This window comes from Elaeis guineensis, chromosome 7 (assembly GCF_000442705.2).
Source record: "Elaeis guineensis isolate ETL-2024a chromosome 7, EG11, whole genome shotgun sequence".
Taxonomy (NCBI): Eukaryota; Viridiplantae; Streptophyta; class Magnoliopsida; order Arecales; family Arecaceae; genus Elaeis; species Elaeis guineensis.
This window is the reverse complement of record NC_025999.2, coordinates 86,294,775-86,318,914: the sequence shown is the minus strand read 5'-3', so window position 1 is coordinate 86,318,914 and position 24,140 is coordinate 86,294,775. Positions and strand designations below refer to the sequence as shown.

Here is a 24,140-nt window from a genome sequence, read left to right as displayed (position 1 = left end):
TATGCAATTGATATGGAAAGATTGTTGAAAGGAGGAGGGTGCTTGTTTTTAAATTTTAATAGTTCACTAGCAATTGGGGGAAAATAAACTATTAATAAATCATACATTTCATAATTTTCTTTTATCTCATGATAATTGTGGTTAATTTGCTTTCAAAGGTAAAATATTATGAGGGATGGACCGATACGCTAGAGCATTCTCAAACATTCACATGAATAAAAACCAAAGATATAAAGATGCAAAGTTAGATCTACATGCATGTTCCTGTGGAATAAAAGACCACTTTCCACTAATCGTTGGATCTTATAATGGCATCCTCTTGTTAATGCAATAGCAAGAAGAGGATGGTTTGCTTTAGAGTCGTCGTTCCTTATGAATCAACTTATCTAGGTACCTATACCATACAAGCATGATTTAAAAGAATAAAATAAATCAAATGGCCTGAAGGCAAAATAACGTTTAAGCACAAAAGCTGACTATATTCGTGAAGTGGGGACTTAACATCAGGGACAATATAACTTAATACAGTGCAACAATATGTGTTGATTTTTTACATGAACAAGCTTGGCTCATGGGCTTGTTCAAACTTCTGATCCAAATGCAAGAGGGCTATAACTCTATTTCCATGACTAACAACTAAAACAACTAAATGCTATTCTAAAACATGGAAGAAATCGTTCCAACTTGACATGTTGTGCAGTGACGCTGGACGAGGAACGATCCTCTTGGAACCAACAATAAGCTGGTTAAGTCAAATAAGTCAGAACCATATTCTTCGTCTCATTCATATAATCCATTTTGATGATCCAACTAGTCCCATGCAAGTTCCATTTCACCAATTGTCCAACCATTCCAAGTATACAAATGGAAGTATACAAAAGAGTCTTAAATTTTCACTATCCATGGAAAATAATTTCTCTTTCTTGGTAAACTTCTAAAGGATAAACAATGCAAAATGAATTTTTCATGATTGCTTGTGAAGGGAAAAGAAAAAAAAAAAATCCAATGAACAAAGCAAATCTTTCTACTAAGGCAAGATGGGGGGAAATAGAATAATTTACATTGAAATTGTAAAACTTTATAAATTACAAGTGCTAGGTAACACCAAAAGATGTTGGAGAGTAAACATGGGTTTGTAATTACTTCTCTTTTTTCTCTCAAAATCTCCCTCTCCCTCATCTTTTCTTTTCAATTTTCCTTGCTTTTTCCTTTGGTCATGTGCATTAACATGCCTTGCTTGTGAAGCACTATGTCACTTTATATCACCAAATCCTAGCCCACAAAAGTTAATTATCTCCAATCCGATAAGGAGAGACTAGCGTAGTACTTCCTATTGGGCCTCCTTAGCAAACCCTAGTCCAGTCACCCAATGGTCCAACAGAAGGCCCAGCCCGGCCTGTTAACCGATATCCTTATCAGCTGATACGCCAATCTTTATTTTTCAAGTATTTTTAGTTATTTATAAACACATGGCAAGGTAGCCAGGAGAGACCCGACAACCACGCGGATACCGTCAACAGCGGCAGGACCTCCCACGCGCTCCAATCAACGGCCACCATCCCCTCCAACCCCTCGATCCGACGGTTGATATCAAACCTCGCCTTGAAGCCGCCTACTATTAAACCCACCCCATCCCCTGAACGCTCTCCCTCTGACCTCATCGAACCGGCGGCGATGATGCAAGCGGTGGCCGGTGGAGATCCCCAGCTGCAGAAGCCGCTGCAGCCGCCGTCGCAGCCGTGGGTGGCGGTGCAGTACCCGGCGGCGATGGCGATGCAGCACCAGATGGTGGGGGCGGTGCCGCCGCCGCAGTTCGCGCAGGTCTTCATGCCGTACCCCCAGCGCTCTCTAGCGCCGCCGCCGCCGCCGCCGCCGAAGCAGCAGAACCACCAGCAGGGAGGGGCCGCGGCTTTGGCCTCGGATGAGAACAAGACGATCTGGGTGGGGGATCTCCATTACTGGATGGACGAGAGCTATCTCCACAGCTGCTTCGGCCACACCGGCGAGGTTCGGGCTCCGCCTTCTCCAATCTACGCGCCTTCTTGTGGTTCTTCTTTATCGCGCTTCGTTTTGGCAATGAAATTGAGATTCTTGATGAGAATTTTCTTTTCTTTCTTTCCTAGTTGTAGAAGTCTTTTGATCGTATATATATTTGTTCAATAACTGTCTTCGATCTGATTAATATGTCATATTTACGAACATATTCCTGAAAAGAATTCTTTTTTAATTGCATCTGCATTGAATATGGTGAAAGAAAGAGAGATAAAATTATAGGAGCGCTTCAAAAAATATTTGGACCTCTTAACTTAATTATTTTCAAGAGCTTAAAGTGGGGAAATTGTTAATTGAAGGAAAGGTTATGTATATGAAAGCAGCCTTTTCTTCTGAAAGTTACTGTTAATTGTAACAGAATAATGAAGGATGTGTTGCTGGTTTCATAAGCTGTCTTCCCATATCTGTTCACTGAGAAATAACCGTGGTTGAACTTGAATTTTCATTTTCTAATTATTTTCTCTATTATACCTGCGTGTATCATCATAAACTTTTTATTTGTTGTGACTCAAAGATTATATAAGTGGTGATAATTTGTTGAGAATTGGCTTTGGTGCAACATAGATCATGATGTGAGCTTTCAAATGTCTGAATTGTCTGCAATCTGTTTGCTGCTATGTGATTAATTATTGCTGTTATATGATAATTTGTTAAAAATTGCCTTCGGTGCAACATAGATCATGATGTGAGATTTCAAATGTCTGAATTGTCTGCAATCTGTTTACTGCTATATGATTAATAATGGTGTTATATGCTCAGAAATTATACCATCACCTTCCTTTTGATTTATAGATGGATGTCTTGAAATAATCTAACAATTGGATTGATGAGATGAAATTCATAGGTACAACAGAGTTTCTTAAGAAGAAAGGGAGAACAAGAATGTTTAATAAAATCCATGCCAAAAGTTGTATTCCACCATTCACATACACAAAAAAAAAAAAAAAAGAGAGAGAGAGAGAGGACAATTTTCATAGGTTGTTGTTTCAAAAGTATAATCCACCTCATGGCTGGCCATTTTAAACTATAACCTTTTTGGTTAAGAATTTTGCTATATTCAAAGTTCCGAAGAAAGTAGATGTAACTGCAAGTTTAGTGATACAAGCCCTATTTTAAAGAAAAATAATTGAAATAAATTGACTAAATTATTTTATTGAATTTTTGTGCTTACACATTAAGTTTTAGGCAATCTGTATTACTCTTTATGACTTTCTTAATTAATAACCCCTTTAGCACATGATTGAGTCACTTGCTTACTCTTGAAGTACGATCACACCCCGCACATACCAATCTTCTTTCACAAGCTAGGGGTGTCAATGGGCCTGGTCTGGCCTAGGACTGAAGCAAGCCCAAAGTTTGAACCTCAGGCTTGAACTTGGTCCAACCTGGATTTGGCTCAAAGTTGTCAGGCCAAAGCCCAACACAACATAGTATGTTCTTTCAGGTTGGGCCAGGCTCATAACCGACCTCCATTGAATATTTTCCATTTCTTTAGCTTTGGCTTGGCTCGAAATTGATTGGCCTCAATTTTCAAGAACGAGCCCAGCCTATGCTCTATAACCTTAGGTGCTGTTTGATAGGAGGTGATATTTCACATCAACCCAGTGATGTGAGTTAGGTGATGTGATCACCTTGTTTGGTATTGCAAAATTCTATCCAGTGATGAAGGATCCAGTGATAAATTCGGTGATAGCATCGCTGCACAATGCAGTGATGCTATCACCACACATACCTCAAGTGATAGCACATCATCGAGTACTGGTGATGGGCTAAAATTATTTTGGAACAAAAATATCTCTAGTTAGTAAATTGGGAAGAAAATAAAAATTCTCCTCGTCTTTTTCTATAGATGCCGATCTACTAGATGTATTTTTTATTTTTATTGACAGATTTAGTTAAATGATGTGGATACCTTTTATTTATTTATTAGGTACCTATTTTATTTATATAGGTAGATACGGTTAATTGGCATGGATGAATCATGCTGAATCTTTGGTGCTTTTTTTTTCTCAATTTATTTTGATGGGCTAAATCATTCCTAATGGGCAGTCCTGATATTGATGGTCAAAATTGGCTGAGCTTAGTCAAGCTTGATTATATATAATATTATTGTAATATCATTTTAATAGGTTCATCAAAATAAATACCTATAATAATAAATAAATAAATAAATAAGATTATTATTACTACTGCGATATATTTTTGTGAGGGGTTATAAATGAAGAATGTTTAATCAAGTTGTAGAGTAATTATTATGTACTAATGTATAAGACTATTAATGGTATTTATACATTATCACTATCACTATTTGGTGATATATTAAATACAGCGAAGTTTTATTTTCAATGATATTCTAGTGATATACCAAACACGATGATTACATATCATTTCAGTATTTGCATATCACCCCAGTGTTCATATTATCCCAATGATCATATCACTCCAGTGATTACATCATCGGTGATATACCAAACAGCACCTTAGGCTGAGCTTGGTTTTTTCTAAGTCAAGTCTTAGGGCTATGTGGACCAACCCAATCCATTGATGGCCTTATCATAAGTAAATAGTGGATGGGTAGCCTCTAGTCACCTGAAAATTTTTGGAAATATAAGAGAAGAAATACAATTTTCATAACTAATGAAATTTTCTTGCCATTCTTGCAATGAGAAAAAAAGGCAAAATAGTAATCATCATGTTTAGAAACTCGGAAAAAGGTCTTATTATGAAATCTCACCTAAATCACCATTATAGGATTATAGGGTGTGATGTAGAAAGATGTTGAACCTGTACAACCCCAACTACCCCCTGCCCCCCCAAAAAAAAAGGAAGATGTCTGTTGAACCAGGTTACACAATGAACTGCCACAGCAAACCAAACATCCTGAACATATAGAAAATTTTGAGAAGTGCACATTTGAACAAGTCAAACTGTCAAATGCCATAACCTACTATCAATAAGTGATTGCAGTTGGTGATCTCTCCAATGATCACTAAGAAATAGTATCCAGAACAAATGATTATCTGAAGCCACCTCTTTATTTTTGATGGTAAAATAAAAAGTTTTCAGTGAAGGAAAAGCTTTACATTGCTTAAGTTGTGATCATAATTTTCAGATATGCTAACAGCTATATCATTTTTTGCCATGTAAGGACTAAGGAATAGAATTAGCATATTCTATTGAGGTGAGGTTGAGCCATAACCATCAAATCATGCCTCATTTTCTTCATATTAAATTTATGGGTTTTTGCCTCCTAAATATGCAAAATTGCATCAATATCCTTGCAAAGTTGCTATTTGCGTATATATCCTTATAAATTTTTCTTTTTGCATGTTTACCTATTAAAGGTCATTTTAATTTTAAATCGCGTATTTCTTAATGGCATTAGATGGCATGGGTACATATGCAAAAAAGAAAGAAAAAGAAGGGTATACATGCAACATAAGTGTTTTATAAGGGTACACATGCAAATAGCAACTTTACAAGGGTATTCATGTAATTTCTCATATTTAAGAGGGTATACATGCCAAAAAATCCTAAATTTATCAATCTTATTTCCTCCGGTTGTTTCTGTTAAAGATAATATTTAATGTAATTATGTCTCTACAATCTTCACCCATGTGAGGTAGGTCTTACCTTATTTCTAGAACAAATGACCATCGTGAGCATTACTTCTTACCAGTACTTCCTCAAAACTGTTGTTGTTGGACACAAACTCTAATGAAAAGTGGTGAAGTTGATTATTATACTCAAAAGGCAGTTCAACCCTCCATCCCCCACCCCAAACACACACACACACACACACACCAAAAAAAAAAAAAAGGTGCAGAGTGGGAGGGGGTGGGATGTGCATACCCGCTGCCTTTCATTTAGATTGGATACTTTACAACATTCTAGCTATCTCTTCAGTTATGATACTCCATGATTAGGCATTTGAAGCCATCCAAATTCTTCACCGAAATTGGATTTTAATATTTTTATGCCGTGGTTTCATGCAGGTTGTCTCCATTAAAGTTATTCGCAATAAGAAGACTGGACAATCAGAGGGATATGGATTTGTGGAGTTCTTCTCACATGCAGCAGCTGAGAAAGTACTTCAGAACTTCAATGGCTATGCAATGCCTAACACAGAACAGCTTTTTCGGTTGAACTGGGCATCGTTTAGCATGGGTGATAAACGTTCAGATGCTTCTTCTGATCATTCTCTATTTGTTGGTGATTTAGCTTCTGATGTGACTGATGCCATTTTGCAAGAAACTTTTGCTAGTAGGTATTCATCAGTAAAAGGTGCAAAAGTTGTTATTGATGCCAATACTGGCCGTTCAAAGGGTTATGGGTTTGTAAGGTTTGGAGATGATAATGAGAAAACACATGCCATGACTGAAATGAATGGTGTATTTTGCTCTACTAGGCCCATGCGCCTTGGTCTTGCAACTCCTAGAAAGTGTTCTGGTATGTTATGGGTTTACCTTAGTTTTGCACTTCCATCCTTGTATGTGAGATTTCTTTTTTTTTTTTTCCTTAAAAAATATTATTTGCTTAATAGAAATTGTTAGTTTTAGTCAATTTTCTTGTTGTGTTTTCCATTCTGTAACTTGGGCATCATTAGTTCATATTACAGTTAACATGTTATTTTTATTTTCACATCAAGAAAGATTGGATACTATCTGTAACTTGCTTGACTTCATCTAGTCCTGAATCCTGATTGCAGAATTTAAGTTTTTTCTTATGGAGCATGTCTGGTCTGTTTCTCTGTGGGCAATCTGATTGGCCAACAAACCATAGGTTCCACATTATGCCATAAAAATTATCGGATGCTTGGACATGATGTCAGTGCTTCATGGCTTTGGTGTTGACAATGCTTACTATGTATCTATGCTCTTTGGAGGCACAATGTGTGGGCCAAGCTGCTCCGAAAATTTTAAGTTGTCCAATGGCTTCTAACTTAACCCTTTCTTCTGTAGCCTTGTATTGTTGGCCATTTCTGCCGCTGGTTGATGTTTGAAAAACTTCTGACTGTTTATTTTCTGTGCTTTAGTGGGACCTTGTGCTAGTGTCTCAAGAAAATCATCATAAGCTTAAATGTCTTAGTTTCATTCCTTTTCCATGCTTTTTTCCCTTTCCTTATTAAGTCCTGGGGTTTTCCTGGGAGGTCAGAGCTTGCTTGCTTGTTGTAAGTATGCAATTAATATTGAGCACGTCCATTTCATGCAGTCCTTGGATACGTGAAGTGCATGGACAGCTGGAGCTTGATCAATATACTATATTAACTTAACACATGCACTTGTTACTTGGCATATATTTGAATATTAAGAATGAGTTAATTGTTAACCATTTTACCGAATTATGTGCAATTTTTTCTTTAATTGTGCTGAGCCCAGATAATCAGGACAAGGCTAGGTGGTTATGCTTATGGTTATTTGAAGTCAAACATAAAGATCAGGGGTTCATCTAGAATGTTATGTTTGTCAGGGTTTCCTACCACTTGTTAGGAGTTGGACTCTGGGAGACCATGGACACCCTAGCATTTATTCTATACGTTTGTAATTATATCATTCTATTTATGGATATAGGATGATATAGGTTCACTGAAGATTTTATGTGGATGATTTTAATGGTTGTGTTCTTAGATGTTGAAAATGAAGGACATTTATATAATACATAGTATAAGGGGTTGAGTTGAAGATTTTTATTTTTTTTAATTTGTCAAAGTTGAATATTACGAGAACTTTTGTTCAGGATATGGATTTTTTTTTTCTTTTTTTCGGGGCAGGGGGGTGTGGGGGTTTGGGTTGGTATATGAGTATATTTGCTAGATCCTAGATCCTTGCTCCTAACGTCCATTTAGGTTAGCTTTAATCCTTCCATTTCCTTAGCCTTGGGTTGGGCTTCCACATTTCACGTGCTTAAATCATCATAAATTGGCTCTTCATTACTTTCCATCAATAGGTGCAAGCTCCATTTTTCCTCCTTATGTCTTCTTTCCTCACCCTAGCTGCCCCAAATTTACCATATGCTCATCATTCTCATATTTAATAGGTTCATCTTGTTTTTGCAAAACATCTCCATTGCCCAAAATTCTGAAATGCAGAACATCATAAGCCTCTCAAATTCACCTTAAAACTGTGCTCAGGTGTGCACTGGTTGCATAACATCCCACAAGGACCACTCTACTTCACCCACCTAAATTTTATTTTGTTAGATATGTCCTCATCTATCTCTCCATTCTTTTGTATGATGTTATCCAAGATATTAAAACCAATGGCACCAGTATCTCTTGGCTATTTGTTCTGATTTTAGTCATATTAAGATCACTATCTCTAGTCTCTCTCAGCTATTAATTTGGTTAGAGTCATATTAAAACCAATTGCACCATTTTCTCTGGAGTATTGATTTTGGTTAGTGTCTTATTTTCATTTCAATTACATTGAAATTGCATTCAGTATACTTTCATTCTAATAAGGTTTAAGCTCTATCCTCTCAGGGTTTGTCCAAGATTCCAACTTGACAATTAGCATTGCCCTCATCTGATCAAACTTAATATATATATATTGCGTGAAATAAGTATTATCATACTTCTCAAAATATCTGCTATGAGTTCATCCATGACTAAGGTAGATATATATGGGCTTATTGATGACTCTTCGTGTAAACTCATTGAAACTAACTTTCTCTTTCATAACCTTAGGGACATAATTTCGTGAGGGCATCTATGGAACTAACTTTATAAGAGTACATGTTATACCATCACATTGTTATGAATATAATTAAGATCATCGGCTTTTTCTCTGCATGGTGCTTTTTAATCTTACAAACATGAGATTTCTGTATCTTCGTTAAATCTCACTTCTTCTGCCATAGTTAGTTTCTATTTTGTGAATGGCACCTCTCTCTGTCTGGCCCTTTCTTTGCCAAATTTGGTTTTCAATCCTGAATTTGTGGCTGATAAGTTATGCTCTGCCTTGTTTAATGCCATTTATTATGATCAAATCATGAATGCTTGCTAAATATATCACCTCTTTTGTAGAGTTTCGGGTGGACATGCACAGCGGAAGCATAATGGATTTCAAAAATTTAAATTAAAAAATCCTAAATATTAAACCCATAAACCAGCACCTCCTTGATGATTAACAATCATATATAACATATTCATAATAAAATTCAAGCTATAGAAGAATACCTGAAACGTTTATTCCAAATTTCGGCAGAACCTCCATCAGACGTCCAAGTGTTCGCCCTCCAACGGTGATCCACACAGGGCTATGATCAGGACACCAACTCGTTAGGACGATTCCTCCAAAATTTCACTCTGAGAATTTTCTTGGGCAGTAGGATCTCAAGACATTCTTTTTCTCTTCCTAACCTTCCTATTCCTACCTTTCTTCTCTCCTTGTCTTCCTTATATCTCTTTTTAAGTCCTTGTCCTAAAATCGGACTTGTCCTTACTATTTTTGGACTTGTCCTAACAAGGGAAGGAAGAGACTAACTGGACAATAGGGAGAATATGTAAGAAAGAAGGGAAGAAATTAGAAATCTGAATAAAACAAATCTCCGGCGCAGCCCCCTTTAAATAGTTAGCGATGGGTTGCATTCGGGAATGACTCGCGCCCTCTCCATGCACCATCTTGCACCCATTCAAATTATCTCACGCCCCATGACAAAATCCCACGCCCATCTGGAAGCTTTTGACATTTGGCAATCATCGAGAAAAAAATCCGAGAGACGCTTCGCGCAGAAACACTCTTCGAAATATTTTTTTCGATGTTTCTCCGATGCGTCACGAGGCTTTACTTGGTGCATTTTTTCTCCACCACACATCAGCACATTTTGGCCATCCAAGGGATCAAAATGAAGGCGCTAACTTCAGAATGCACGAAAAAAATTCAGAATTAAAAGGTGGCATGACAATTAGATAAGAGTCCTTAACAACATGGATTCTTAATTAAGTGCATGGATTGATTTGGCTGGTTTTCAAACTTTATCAAATTTTCATAATTATTCCACGAAGTGACTTAGCCATAGAAGGACTCCTCTGTGCCCAGAAATAAATCACGATTCTTCGAAAAATTATTTCACTGTGGAATCAATGGATAAGGATGAGGAAGGGGCATGGGATGCCACTTTGGTCTTTTGCACACAAAACTCACCCCACGTGCAAAAAAAAAATTCTTGGCGCATGGGAACTTGGTTATATGGTGCCCAAGCCTTGGTTCATGCAGCCATGGGTTGACCCAACTCAAACCTAAAATTGGTTTGAATTAATTTGGATTTAATTAGCCCAATCTAGAATTAATTTCGAATCCAATTTGAAACAAGAAGCTAGAATTTGCAACATGTGCTAGCATGTCAATTTTGCAAGCATGATCTAATTCAATTAGACTCCTGATCAATTTTTTTTGTGTGTGATCTATTGAGTTCTACATCTAGCCAGCAGTGGGTTTGAGTGCAAGGCGATCTGATTTGATTAAAATTTAATCTAACCGATCTAGATCAATCGAGTTAATCCGATTTCAGCAATTAAAATTCTTTCTATTTGACGATCGAATTAAACTCTTTAATTCGATCAAATCTACAAGACAAGATTGACGTCTAGCAACGTATTATGTCTACCTGGAAGATATAAAATTTTGATAAAAATACTAAAAATATCTTTCAGTGGAAAGCTATCATGTAATTCGATCATATGATCACCCTGCATCTCGAATATGACTCTGGATATGGAATGATGTCAAATTCAATATCATATTCATAGTTCTCTTAATCTTTATTGATGATTTAATTAATGAAACATTAGAAACTCTTTCTAATTTTTATCCTGCTTTGATCAAAGGCTTCCTGAATCATCAATCGATTAGAGCAAGTAGGATGCGATCTCTTATTAGGAGCGATCGATTCCATATTGACTTACTCACAACCTCTATACACATTCTATCATATCCAGATCATCCCGTATATGATTAAGTCATGAATGAGTATGAACCAAAATATGGATTCATGTATATAAGATTCTATGGTAGTTTAAAGTCAAAAGGATTACATGCACAACTCCCACTATAAGAAAATATCTTTTGACGGATAAGTAGATTTCATAAGATGTTTCTTAAGTCGGATCAATTCAGTGAACTCATTCTCTAATGAGCACTTACATCCTTATATTAGTGTCTCACACAAGTGGCTTATGAGATCAGCCAGCCTCTCCATCGAGCATACGTAGGAAGTGCTAGTCTATCCAAAATATTAATCCCCTACTCAATTCTCTTATGATTAGAAATATTCTAAATCAGGATTTTTAGGATTTTAAATCTCATAGGTATGATCTCATCATAACCCTAAAACCATTGTTCTGATTTATGGAGTTCATCATAATCATTACAATAGTAAGATGCAGCATATGATGAAAAATATCTTTATTATTAAAGTGTCAATTACATGAGTCTGGAAGATTACAAGAAAAATCCATCAAAATATAAATTTCGATTGACTTGTAGGGCATACTCCTTTCAATCTCTCACTTGCACTAAAGTCAATCGCCTTTATATTTTATCCCCATACAATTGAGGTGGCGATCGAACTGCTGCTGTGGTAGAGCCTTAGTGAACGGATCTGCTATGTTGTTCTTTGTTTCTAATCGTTCAATGACTACATTTTGTCTTTCGACTATTTCATGAATGAGATGGAAGCATCTTAGAATGTGCTTGGATTTATGATGAGATCTTGATTCTTTTGCTTGAGCAACTGCTTCAGTATTATCACAATAAAGTGGTATTGGATTCTCAATCTCAGTAACGACATCCAACTCAGTGATGAACTTTTTCATCCAGACAACTTCCTTTGTGGCTTCACTTGTAGCTATGTATTCTGTCTTAGTGGTTGAGTCAGCTACAGTCTGCTGTTTAGAATTTTTTCAACTAATTGCTCCTTCATTTAAAGTAAAAACATATCCTGAAGTAGACTTGCTATCATTAGGATATGATTGAAAACTGAAGTCAGAATAACCTTCTAGTTTCAGATCAGATCCTCCATATACCAAAAAAATATCTTTAGTCCTTTTCAAGTATTTAAGAATATTTTTCACTATTTTTCAATGATCCTCTTCTGGATCAGTCTGAAATCTACTATGCTTAAGGCATAGGCAACATCAGGCTTGGTACATAGCATAGCATATATAATCGATCCTACTGCCGAAGCATAGGGTATAGAACTCATTCTATTTCTCTCTTTCGATGTTTTAGGAGACATCTTTTTAGAGAGATGTATGCTTTGGCTCATGGGTAAGTAACCTCTTTTACTCCCATCCATGCTCAACCTTTTTAGCACTAAATCTATGTATCTGGATTGGGACAAGTCTAACATCCTCTTAGATCTATCTCTATAGATCTTTATACCTAGTATATTGGATGCTTCGCCCAAATTCTTCATAAAAAATTTGATAGCCATGTCTTGATCGATTGTAACATTGGGACATCATTTCCAATGAGAAGTATGTCATCCATATATAAAACTAAGAAGATAATACACTCCCACTAGTCTTCTTGTATACACAAGGTTCATCCATATTTTTGATAAAGTCAAATTCTGACTGTAAGATTAAAGCGAATGTTCCAACTCCTTGAGGTTTGTTTTAATCCATAAATAGATATTTTAAGCTGCATATCTGATTTATTTTTCCTTTTAGGACAAATTCTTCTGGCTGAGATATATAAACCTCTTCCTCAAGATAACCATTAAGGAAGGCGGTCTTCACATCTATTTGTCAAATTTCATAATCATGGTATACTGCTATTTCAAGCATAATCCGTATAGATTTGAGCAATGCAACAGATGAAAATGTTTCATCATAATCAATACTCTATTTTTGCGTGAACCTTTAGCCACTAATCTGGCTTTATAGGTTTCAACTTGGCCATTTGCTCTAATTTTTTTCTTATAGATCCATTTGCATCCAATAGGGGTCACTCTCTGGTGCTTCAACCAAAGTCCATACTTGGTTGAAATACATAGAGTCCATCTTGGATTTCATAGCCTTTAGTCATTTGTCTGAGTTTCTACTCATGATGGCTTCCGTATAGGTCAAAGGTTCATCATTCTCAATGATGTGGCTTCATTATTCTCAATAACGAACCCATACCTTAGAGGTATATTTCGCACTCTATCCGACCTTCGGAGAAGAGGTGTATTTGGTGGTTATACCTCATCAATGGGTATTTCTGGTTGAGGATTATCTTGTGCTTCTATTTGTAGGTTTTAAACTTCTCCAAGTTCAATTTTTTTCTCACTGCCTCTTTCTGGAATAAACTTTTTTTCATAAAAGTAGCATGTTTACTGATAAACATCTTTTGTTCAGTAGGATGGTAAAAGAGGTATCCTACACTCTCTTTAGGATAATCTATAAATAAGCATTTATCTGTCCTAGCACTCAACTTATATCCAAAGTTTTTTTTAACATAAGCTGGACAGTCCTATATCTCAAGATACTTAATATTAGGCTTCTTTCCTCTTCATATCTCATATGGAGTGTTTGGCATAGATTTTGAAGGTACTTGGTTCAGAATTTATACAGCAGTCTCTAGGGCATATCTCCAGAAAAAAATAAGCAAGTTTGTAAGGCACATCATGGACCGCACCATATCTAATAAAGTGCGATTTCTCCTTTCTGCTACATCATTTAGCTGTGATGTATAAGGAGGTGTCCACTCTGAGAGAATTTCATTTTCTTTAAGATGATCTAAAAATTTATTGGATAAGTATTCTCTTCTCGATCAGATCGAAGGATTTTAATATTTTTTCAGTTTATTTCTCGATCATACTTTGATATTCTTTAAATTTATCAAAGGTCTCAGATTTGTGTTTCATAAGATACACATATCCAAATTTAGATAAATCATCAGTAAACGTAATAAAATAAGAGTATTCTCCTTTGGCTTCTATTGTCATAGGACCATATACATCAGTATGTACAAGTCCTAATAACTCATTTGTCCTTTCTCTATGTCCACTAAATGGAGTCTTAGTCATTTTTCCCATAAAACAAGATTCACAAGTTCCTAATGATTCATAATCATAAGATTCAAAGAACTCTTCTTTGTATAACTTGTTAATCCTCGTCTCACTTATATGATCAAGTCGATAATGCCAAAGTAAAATATTATTTATTTTTTCTCTCTTTCGCTTTTTGCTTTTATTAATATGAAAAACATTGTCATTAGATAGAATCAGAAGATTATTATTAACAACGCTATGACAAAGAATTTTATTAGAAAAAGAAATTGAGCAACTATTGTTCTTTTTATTTATTTCAAAATCTTATTGCAATAGTAACAGTACAGAAATAATATTTCTAATGATCTTAGGCATATAATAACAGTTTTCTAGCTTTAAGATCTTTTCAGAAGGTAACTTTAACATATATGTCCCTACAGCCTCTGCTTGGATGGACTCTTCTCCAGTGTCGTAGAGCTCGAAGTCACCCTTCCTCAACACTTTAATGTTCTGCAATCCCTGTAATGACTACATATATGAGAACCGCAGGTGGTATCCAATACCCAAGAGTTTGAATTGGAAGAACTTAATGATAAAATTGTATGTATCTCATACATACCTTTTGGTGCATTGCTTGTACCAGCCTTTACAATTGCAAGATATAACTTGCAATTCCTTTTTCAATGTCCTGCCTTGCCATAGTGAAAGCAGATATCTTGTCCAGAGCCTTTCTTCTCATTCTTCTTCATCTTGCCATCCTTAGGATTCAGTACTTTCTTTGAACCCTTAAAGCCTGACTTCTTCTTAGAGATTTTACCCACAAGAAGACGTGGAGCTTTTTCTTTCTTTATATGACTCTCAGCTGTCTTGAACATGTTTAACAGTTCAGGCAATGAGGTATTCAGTTTGTTCATGTGATAGTTCACGACAAACTGAGCGAATGACTCGGAGAGAGATTGCAGGATCAAATCCTGACTTAATTCTCCATCCATCACGAAACCCAGTTGACCCAATTTGGTGATTAGGTCAATAACCTTCAGGATATGGTTTTGTACAGATGACCCCTCAGTCATTCTAGTACGGAATAACTGCTTTGATATCTCAGATCTAGCAGTTCTACTCTGTTCTCCATATAACTCTTTAAGATTGAGAAGTATGGATTGAGTATCCATGCTCTCATGCTGTCTCTGTAATTCATTGCTCATAGAGGTCAGTATGATACACTTGACAGTTAAACTGTCATTCTTCCACATCCTGTATGTGGATATCTCCTCCTCAATGGCATCATCCCCAACCTCTTATGGTTCAGGGACATCAAGAATATAGTAGAGTTTCTCCTGAGTGTATACAATCTTTAAATTTCTCAACCAATCCACGTAATTGAGACCGATCAACTTGTTGGAATCTAAAATTTCTCACAATGATAATGAAGATGCCATTTGTAGAATTTAATATATAATAAATAAAGAATATTATATAAGCAAACAACTCATGTTGACTTACACAATTAAATAAGATCTTTTAGATTTAATTGTGTCTCCCACTATTTTATCGAACATCATAATCCTCTACTATGATGAACGAGATATATTGCATATTTATCTTAGTGGGATTGAGACCTTAATTCTTCATAATGATCTTGTGTTAACACAATAAACCCTTATGAGTTTATAGGTAGGAAACTCTTTCCAATTGCATCTCATGCAATTTTCAATATTATATCTTGGCCTCTAAAATATTATTAGCCTTGTGGTAACACAACAACTTATAATATTTTAGTTAAGTAAGATCCTTCATTTCAATACAATCAAATTCGAATATAATTATCCTTGTGGTAACACAACAAAGCAGTACACCCAAAATTGCCGTAAGTATCTTTTATGCACCAGGATTATATTATATCATTCCTTATAACAAGCGTTGTGGTAACACAATAAGCTCGTCATAATTCATGATGTAATACTAACCTAGCATGAAAGAAAGCCCCTAGTAGTGTTTTCAATATTAGGATTTTTCAATATCAAGATCGCTTAACCAAATTGGTCAGGTAAGTAGGTGGGGGTCTCTTCGTTACTTTTCTTAGACACCAATAAATTAGCTAGTTTAGTCAACGAAATCAATTAAAGAACCACCTGTAGTACTTTCTTAGACATCAATTGATCAATTAATCAAGAATTGGTTAATCCATAGTTGCTTATCACTACCACTTAATATAATTTTTATGAGGATTTTTTTGATCTCATGCACATTCTAACTATATAATGCTAATTCATATTAATATATATCAGCATTAAAATATTCTATATGTGCCAGTGTAATATATGGACTTTCATCATCCTAGGCAACCTTGCAGCATAATCTCATTATGCTAGGACAACCTTATGTCAGGATGATGAAGTGGTGCATCAATTCATATCATCATATGAAAACATAATTCATAGCATAATTAATTTTATAGCATGAATCATAATATGCATCATATAAACATTATGTATATATGATTGAACCAAATAAGGCCGGCTTTGATATCACTGTAGGGTTTCGGGGTGGACATGCACAGCGGAAGCATAATGGATTTCAAAAATTTAAATTAAGAAATCCTAAATATTAAATCCATAAACTAGTACCTCTTTGATAATTAACAATCATATATAATATATTCATAACAAAATTCAAACTATAGAAGAATACCTACAATGCTTATTCCAAATTTCGGCAGAATCTCCACCAGGCGCCCAAGTGTTCGCCCTCCAACAGTGATCCATACAGGGCTATGATCAAGACACCAACTCCTTTGGACGATTCCTCCAAAATTCTCATTCTAAGAATTTTCTTGGGTAGTAAGACCTCAAGACCTTCTTCCTTTCCTCCTAGCCTTTCTATCCCTACCTTTCTTCTCTTCTTGTCTTTCTTATATCTCTTCTTATGCCCTTGTCCTAAAATCGGACTTGTCCTTACTATTTTTAGACTTGTCCTAACAAGAGAAAGAAGAGACTAATTGGACAATAGGGAGAGAATGTAAGAAAGAAGGAAAGGAATTAAAAATCTGAATGAAATAAATCCCTGGCGCAGCCCCCTTTAAATAGTTAGCGATGGATTGCATTCGAGAATGACTTGCGCCCTCTCCACGCGCCATCTCGCACCCATTCAAATTATCTCATGCCCCATGACAAAATCCCACGCCCATCTAGAAGCTTTTGACACTTGGCAATCGTCAAGAAAAAAAATCCGAGAGACGCTTCGCGCAGAAAGACTCTTCAGAATATTTTTTTTCTGATATTTCTTCGATGCATCGCAAGGCTTCACTTGACGTATTTTTTCTCCACCATACATCAGCGCATTTTAGCCATCCAAGGGACCAAAATGAAGGCGCTAACTTCAGAATGGCATGGAAAAAATTCAGAATTAAAAGGTGACATGACAATTAGATAAGAGTCCTTAACAACATGGACTCTTAATTAGGCGCATGGATTGATTTGGCTAGTCTTCAAATTTTATCAAATTTTCATAATTATTTCACGAAGTGATTTAGCCACAGGACTCCTCGACGCCCAGAAATAAATCACGATTCTTCGAAAAATTATTTCACCATGGAATCAATGGATAAGGATGAGGAAGGGGGGTGATGGGACGCCACTTGGTCTTTTGCGCACAAAACTCATCCCACGCACAACAAAATTCTTGACGCATGGGGACCTGGTTATATGGCACCCAAGCCCTGGTTCATGCAGCCATGGGTTGATCCAACTCAAACCCAAAATTGGTTTGAATTAATTTGGATTTAATTAGCCCAATCTGGAATCAATTTCGAATTCGATTCGAAACAAGGAGATAGGATTTGCAACATGTACTAGTATGTGAATTTTACAAACATGATCTAATCCAATTAGACCTCTGATCAATTTTTTTTGTGTGTGACCCATTTGGTTCCACATCTAGCCAGCAGTGGATCCGAGTGCAAGTAGATCTGATTTGATTAGAATTAATCTAATCGATCTAGATCCAATCGAACTAATCCGATTTCAGCAATTAGAATCTTTTCTAATTGACGATCGAATTAAATTCTTTAATTCGATCAAATCCACGAAATAAGATTGACATCTAGCAACGTATCATGTCTATCTGGAAGATACGAAATTTTGATGAAAATATCAAAAATATCCTTCAGTGGAAAACTATCGTGCAATTCGATCCTGCGATCATCCTGCATCCCGAATATGATTCTGGATATGGAATGATGTCAAATCCAATATCATATTCATATTTCTCTTAATCTTTAATGATGATTCGATTAATGAAATATTAGAAATTTTTTTTAATTTTCATCCCGCTTTGATCAAAGGCTTCCTGAATCATCAATCGATTAGAGCAAGTAGGATGCAATCTCCTTTTATCAGGAGTGATCGATTTCATGTTGACCTATTCACAACTTCCATACACATTCCACAATATCCAGATCATCCCGTACATGACTAAGTCATGAATGAGTATGAATCAAAATATGAATTCATGTATATAAGGTTCTATGATAGTCTCAGGTCAAAGAATTATATGCACAACTCCCACTATAAGAAAACATCTTTTGACGGATAAGTAGATTCTATAAGATGTTTCTTAAGTCGGATCAATTCAGTGAACTTATTCTCTAATGAGCACCCACATCCTTGTATTAGTGTCTCACATAAGTGGTTTATGAGATCAGCCACACTCTCCATCGAGCATACATAGAAGTACTAGTCTATCCGGAATATTGATTTCCTACTTAATGCTCTTATGATTAGGAATATTCGAAATCAAGATTTTTAGGATTTTAGGTCTCATAGATATGATCTCATCATAACCCTAAAATCATTGTCCTGATTTATGGAGTTCATCATAATCATTATAATAGTAAGATGCAGCATACGATGAAAAATACCTTTTATTATTAAAGTTTCAATTACATGAGTTTGGTAGATTACAAGAAAAATTCATCAAAATACAAATTTCGATTGGCTTGTAGGGCATACTCTTTTCATCTTTATCTAAAAAGCTACAATCTACAATAGTTATTCATCTCGAAATGGCTTTAAGTCCTCTATCACTTTATCAGGTACCCATCAATATACATTTATGTGCAAATGTTCCCAAAAATTAAGATCATTAGTTGTAATTGATAAATTGTTAACTAAGATATAGACTAGATTTTGTTATGACTTATGCAATTGATAAATTGTTAACTAAGATGTAGGCTAGATTTTGTTATAACTTATACAATTTCTTTATTTTTTTTCATCATGTTCTACATGCCTATGTGCTAGTAAACACTGACCTTTTCTGAAAGTATGTCAGCAGATTGTGACATAAAGAAACACATGCATCTGGTTAGGTAAGGAAAGTTTGCAAGTCTGATGCCAAGGTGTCCATATATTGAGAAGCTTAGGTGATTTAAATATAACCCTTCTAGGAAAGTGAGTTTTGAGGTGTAAGAATAACTAAAAGGATTTCTGGAACCATGGATGGTGAAGATACACGCACGCACGCACGCACGCACGCAATAGAAAAGTTGCACAAAAGTTCAACCATTTTGTCTCTGGTAGTTGGAATTCCAAATGTTTAGTTGCCTTTAGCCCCAGAGTAATGCTGAATGACTTTATTTGATGGGTTGAGAACTGAGAAGAGGGGCAATGTTGACTTACTAAAAACTTGAGTGATGCTATGGTGTTCCACTTGGTCACCTCGCCAGTTCCTTGTGCTGATGTTGCACCTTGGTGTTATTCATGACATTTGATGTGATGCATGATGGGATCGATGCAATTTACAAGGGTTAGCATGATTTAAAGAGGGTGGCCAATCACGACATGCCATGCTGGCACTGTCAACACAAGAAACTCACAGGGTGATAGAGAGAATCCTTATAGCATTTTCCTTAGAAAGGAAATTTTATGGTATGGGAACATAATGTTCATGAATCGTCACTTGGCTATGCAGTTGCTGAGCTGGACACAGTTCTATGAATATCATATTTTGGATAGGGGAAGGCAGTGGTATCTTTTCTGGATAATCTATACATGTTACTTTGTGGTGGTGCAGTCCATCGCATCTCATGGAACATGGCATGGAGCCAACGAGTTCCACTTTAGATTAATGACTTTATGGGCAAACTTTTTGAATAGGACTGTAATTGGTGATAACTTTGCCATGGAGAGTTAAACTTTGAGAGTAAACACTTCACATCATGGAAGAAGAGAACGCATTGTATCTCCTATTGAGTGTCCTATTAAAGGATAAAGACTGTCAGTTTATTTGGAGTTTCTGTTCATTTTCTTTTAGTACTTGGAATTTTTTTATTGGTTATTGCAAGCTAGAATGAAGTACATTTCCAGATCTAAGTAATGTTTGTTCGAGCTATGTAGGTAATATTTGTTTTTGGAATGGATTGGCCTGTACCCCTGTTGTCAGTCAACATCATTGTGGAAGGTCTTCATAATTCACAGTTGAAGAGATACTAGTGGTTTTCTGAAGAAGAGTTGTTCAAGTCTTCTCTTATCTGAAAATGTCATAGTACAGTACATGTTTTAGATGTTTTTAACTTCGTGAGACATGGAGTTTTCATGGGGAAGATTGGTTTTGCATAAACTCATTACAAATGCTACTACCAGATGAGCTTCTCTGAATGTTTCAATATGTGTATTTTCTGTAAACAAACTGCTGTATATCAAGGTGACTTCTTACATTTGACACTTAAGCTGCAGGTTTATAAAACCTAGGGAAAGATATTAGAGGTTGCTGACAAGGCTGGATATATTTGTACTGACCAACAAAATATAGGCATTCACCATTCCCTCAGAAATAGGTTGCAAATGAATTAAGTGTTAGACAACATTCGCCCAAAATTGTCTCGGTCTGCCCTGATGCTGAACATTTAGATCCAACCTGCAATACACCATCCATATACTGCTGATGATAGTATATTAGCTTGGTTCAACTGGATCTATTCATTCAATAGGTCAGTTCTCGGTCAGCATTTTCAAATCAGCTGTAAATTAAGCCTACTATCTGATGCAGAATGGTCCATTTGTTGTTCTTTCAGCAATTCTTGTTGCTTAGTCTTCTGCCATTAGCTGGTTATCAGCTCTTGACCTTTGAACTAGCAATGATATCGTAGGCCAACAGTATTGATTTGTTTACTGGATGATTTGGCTGGGTCATATCTGATATGTTTTTCTGAAAGAATGTTCCTCGGGCTTCTCATTCATTTCACTTTGAGCTATAAGCATCTGGTAGAACTTTTCTTTTTGGTGATTGGGTGTGGTTATGCTGAACTGGCATGTCCTTTCACTTTTGCTGACTATCAGTTTTTTTTTAGGTGGTTTTGGGTCCAATTGTGCTTCTGCACAAAGCTTCCAGTCAAATGGAGATCCAACTAACACAACAGTGAGCAGGATTTTCACCTTCATGGGTTTGAGGGTGGTGTATAATTTTATCATTTTGTTTAGAGATCTTTTTCCTGCTGTAGGTTTTTGTTGGAGGGCTTGACCCAAATGTCAGTGAAGAAGATTTGAAGCAAGCCTTTTCTCAATATGGTGAGCTTGCCTCTGTCAAAATTCCAGTTGGGAAGCAATGTGGTTTTGTGCAATTTGTCCACAGGTAATCCAACTAATATTTGCTTCTGGATATTGTGATGGAATTAGCTTATCATAGTGCATCCTTTTTAGAGCCCCTACAGGGTACACTTCATAAATATGGTTACTTTTGACAGAAACAATGCTGAAGAAGCATTGCAACAGTTAAATGGAACGGCAATTGGGAAGCAGGTGGTTCGCCTTTCATGGGGTCGCAACCCTACAAATAAACAGGTATGGGCTTTTTTACTGTTTTGAAAATTTATACATGTGCACAGAAGGAATTAGTGTTTCCCAAGGTTGTGATTAACCTTGTAGTATGTAAATGATTTGTTTGTTCATTGTCTTTTAGATTTGAGATTGCTTATTCTCAGTTTGAAATCATCCTGGGTGAAAATAAGTCTGATGACATCTGAGTTTTTATTTTCAGTTTCAGTCCTAACCAATAAAAAGATCAGGCTAGTAAGATCCAACTATGGTTGGCATGCTTCCTAAAATTTATCTAAACTTGTTCACAAAGTTACAGTTTCAGCTTATTCAACTGGAATAAAACTCTTGCAGTGCTGTATACCTATTGCAATCGAAATGATTAGGAGAAAACCCTTGTTTGACCATGTAAAACATATGCTTCAGATGACAGCAACTTGGATTTTATCAAAATCAAATTAGCAAGTCCATACCATATGAATGGTAACCATAAATATCAAGTTTGGACTGACCATTTGGAGTGGGCAAACCTATAAGCGGTAATAATTACAACCCGACAGCTGCTTCCTATCATAATTATAATCACATATTTACATTTGTTACTAAGTGGTCATAATATACAGACTCTACTTTCTTAAGATCACTGTTTTATAGCTGAAGTTTCTTAAATTATCAAGTAAACTACTGATATTCCTTATTTCGAGTTTAAAAATGTTTTAATTTGACTCTGATTTCATCTGAAACTGTCCACAAAGAAACAAGCCTATATATTTTGGCCCAAGACATGCTCTGAGAAGCTGAAACACGCTTAGATAATGAATTATAACTTTAAAGAGATGCCCCAGTTCGTTTAGTGCATTTGATAAATGTACTAAAAGAATTTGTTGGCATCGGAAATGTAAACAAATGACGTTAGCTAAGGGAAAAATTATATGTTCGCAAAAAACAAAATTCCTGACCTATCAATGTCTTGATTAACTGAAATGATAGGCAACATAATATCAGTCCATATTGTTAATATATCGATATCTGTGCTTTTGACAGTTGAGAACTGATCCTGGCAGTCATTGGAATGGTGCATACTATGGAGGACAGGTTTACAATGGATATGGTTATGTCTTACCAGCTCATGATCCGAGAATGTATGCTGCAGCATATGGGGCTTATGCATTGTACGGTAATCAACAGCAAGTAAGCTAAAAAAAAAAAAAAAAAAAAAACAAGAGAGACTTGTTGTTGGATCTGGCAAGGCTTTACTGAGTTATGTGGAAACCGGCTTAGTTTTAGCAACTGATAAAGAGCAGAAGATTGTGAGTAAGTTGGCATAAAATACCTCCTATGTTTTGTGCGTTCTTGTGAGCAACAGTTTTTACCTAAGGTCTCTATGGTCATTTAAGATTCTATCCGAACTAATCTTGCAATTTTGTCTGCTAGCTGTAAGAAAGGGGAAAAACCTAGTTTGTTGCTGTGTGGAAATGGTTGTGTTATTCATTTAGGGTACAATTAATATTTTATAATCAGCTTATGGGCTTCTAAGTTCTTATATTTTTCCAACAACGATTTAGAGAACGAATGTTTTGCTGGAGAGCTATTGTTAGGCATCAAGACTTGAAGATGTTCAACATGCCTGTATGGCAGAAGCAGGCAATTTGATGCACATTGCATGTATGTCGGGCCCCTCGTCATGGCAGGACACTTCAGTTAGTATGGAGCATTCATAAACAACAGAGTGGATCAAATGGTGGTTCTATTTTAAAATAATGCTATATCAACTGGTTTTGAATCTCTGGGAGGTGCATCTATTGGCCTGGATAGCAGTGGCAAAAGCTATACCATTACCAAAAGCTGATGAGAGGTTCCCATGATGGGCTCAATGGTTGATCATTCATGGGATTACCTTGAATTTTTGCCATATAACTCACTGCTTCTGTTCGGGTATAAATTTGAAGACTTCCCGGGAATTCATTGCTTCATCTGAAATATTACTTTCAGATACAACAGAAAGGTCAATTCAATTCTGAGATAGAAATTTATATTTGGTTATGGCTGTCATTCTAATCTGCAGAGCTGCTGTCCGATCCGCGTCCAACCCAAACCCGAACTGAACCCTACGACGAATGGGTTGGGTATGGGCCGAATGGCAAGCTTTTCGACTTGAGGCTTTTTGACCTGACCAAATCTAAAGCTGACCTGGAGATGCATAAATACAAGGTTTACTGCTTATATTTATTCCTGCACAAATATACATGTATACTATTAGTTTTATTTATATATCTTTTAATTTCTAAACTCTTAGTATAT

General features: G+C 36.0%; 1 protein-coding gene across 1 annotated transcript; it reads left to right on the top strand.

Annotated features, from left to right (window-relative positions):
- Positions 1-1,627: 1,627 nt before the first annotated feature.
- On the top strand, positions 1,628-23,382 carry LOC105048677 (polyadenylate-binding protein RBP47). The gene is made up of 6 exons (XM_010928069.3): positions 1,628-2,007; positions 6,048-6,501; positions 21,377-21,444; positions 21,527-21,657; positions 21,770-21,866; positions 22,884-23,382. Exons 1-6 carry the CDS (start codon positions 1,675-1,677, stop codon positions 23,037-23,039), a joined length of 1,239 nt encoding a protein of 412 aa, XP_010926371.2. The 5' UTR covers positions 1,628-1,674; the 3' UTR covers positions 23,040-23,382.
- Positions 23,383-24,140: the final 758 nt, after the last annotated feature.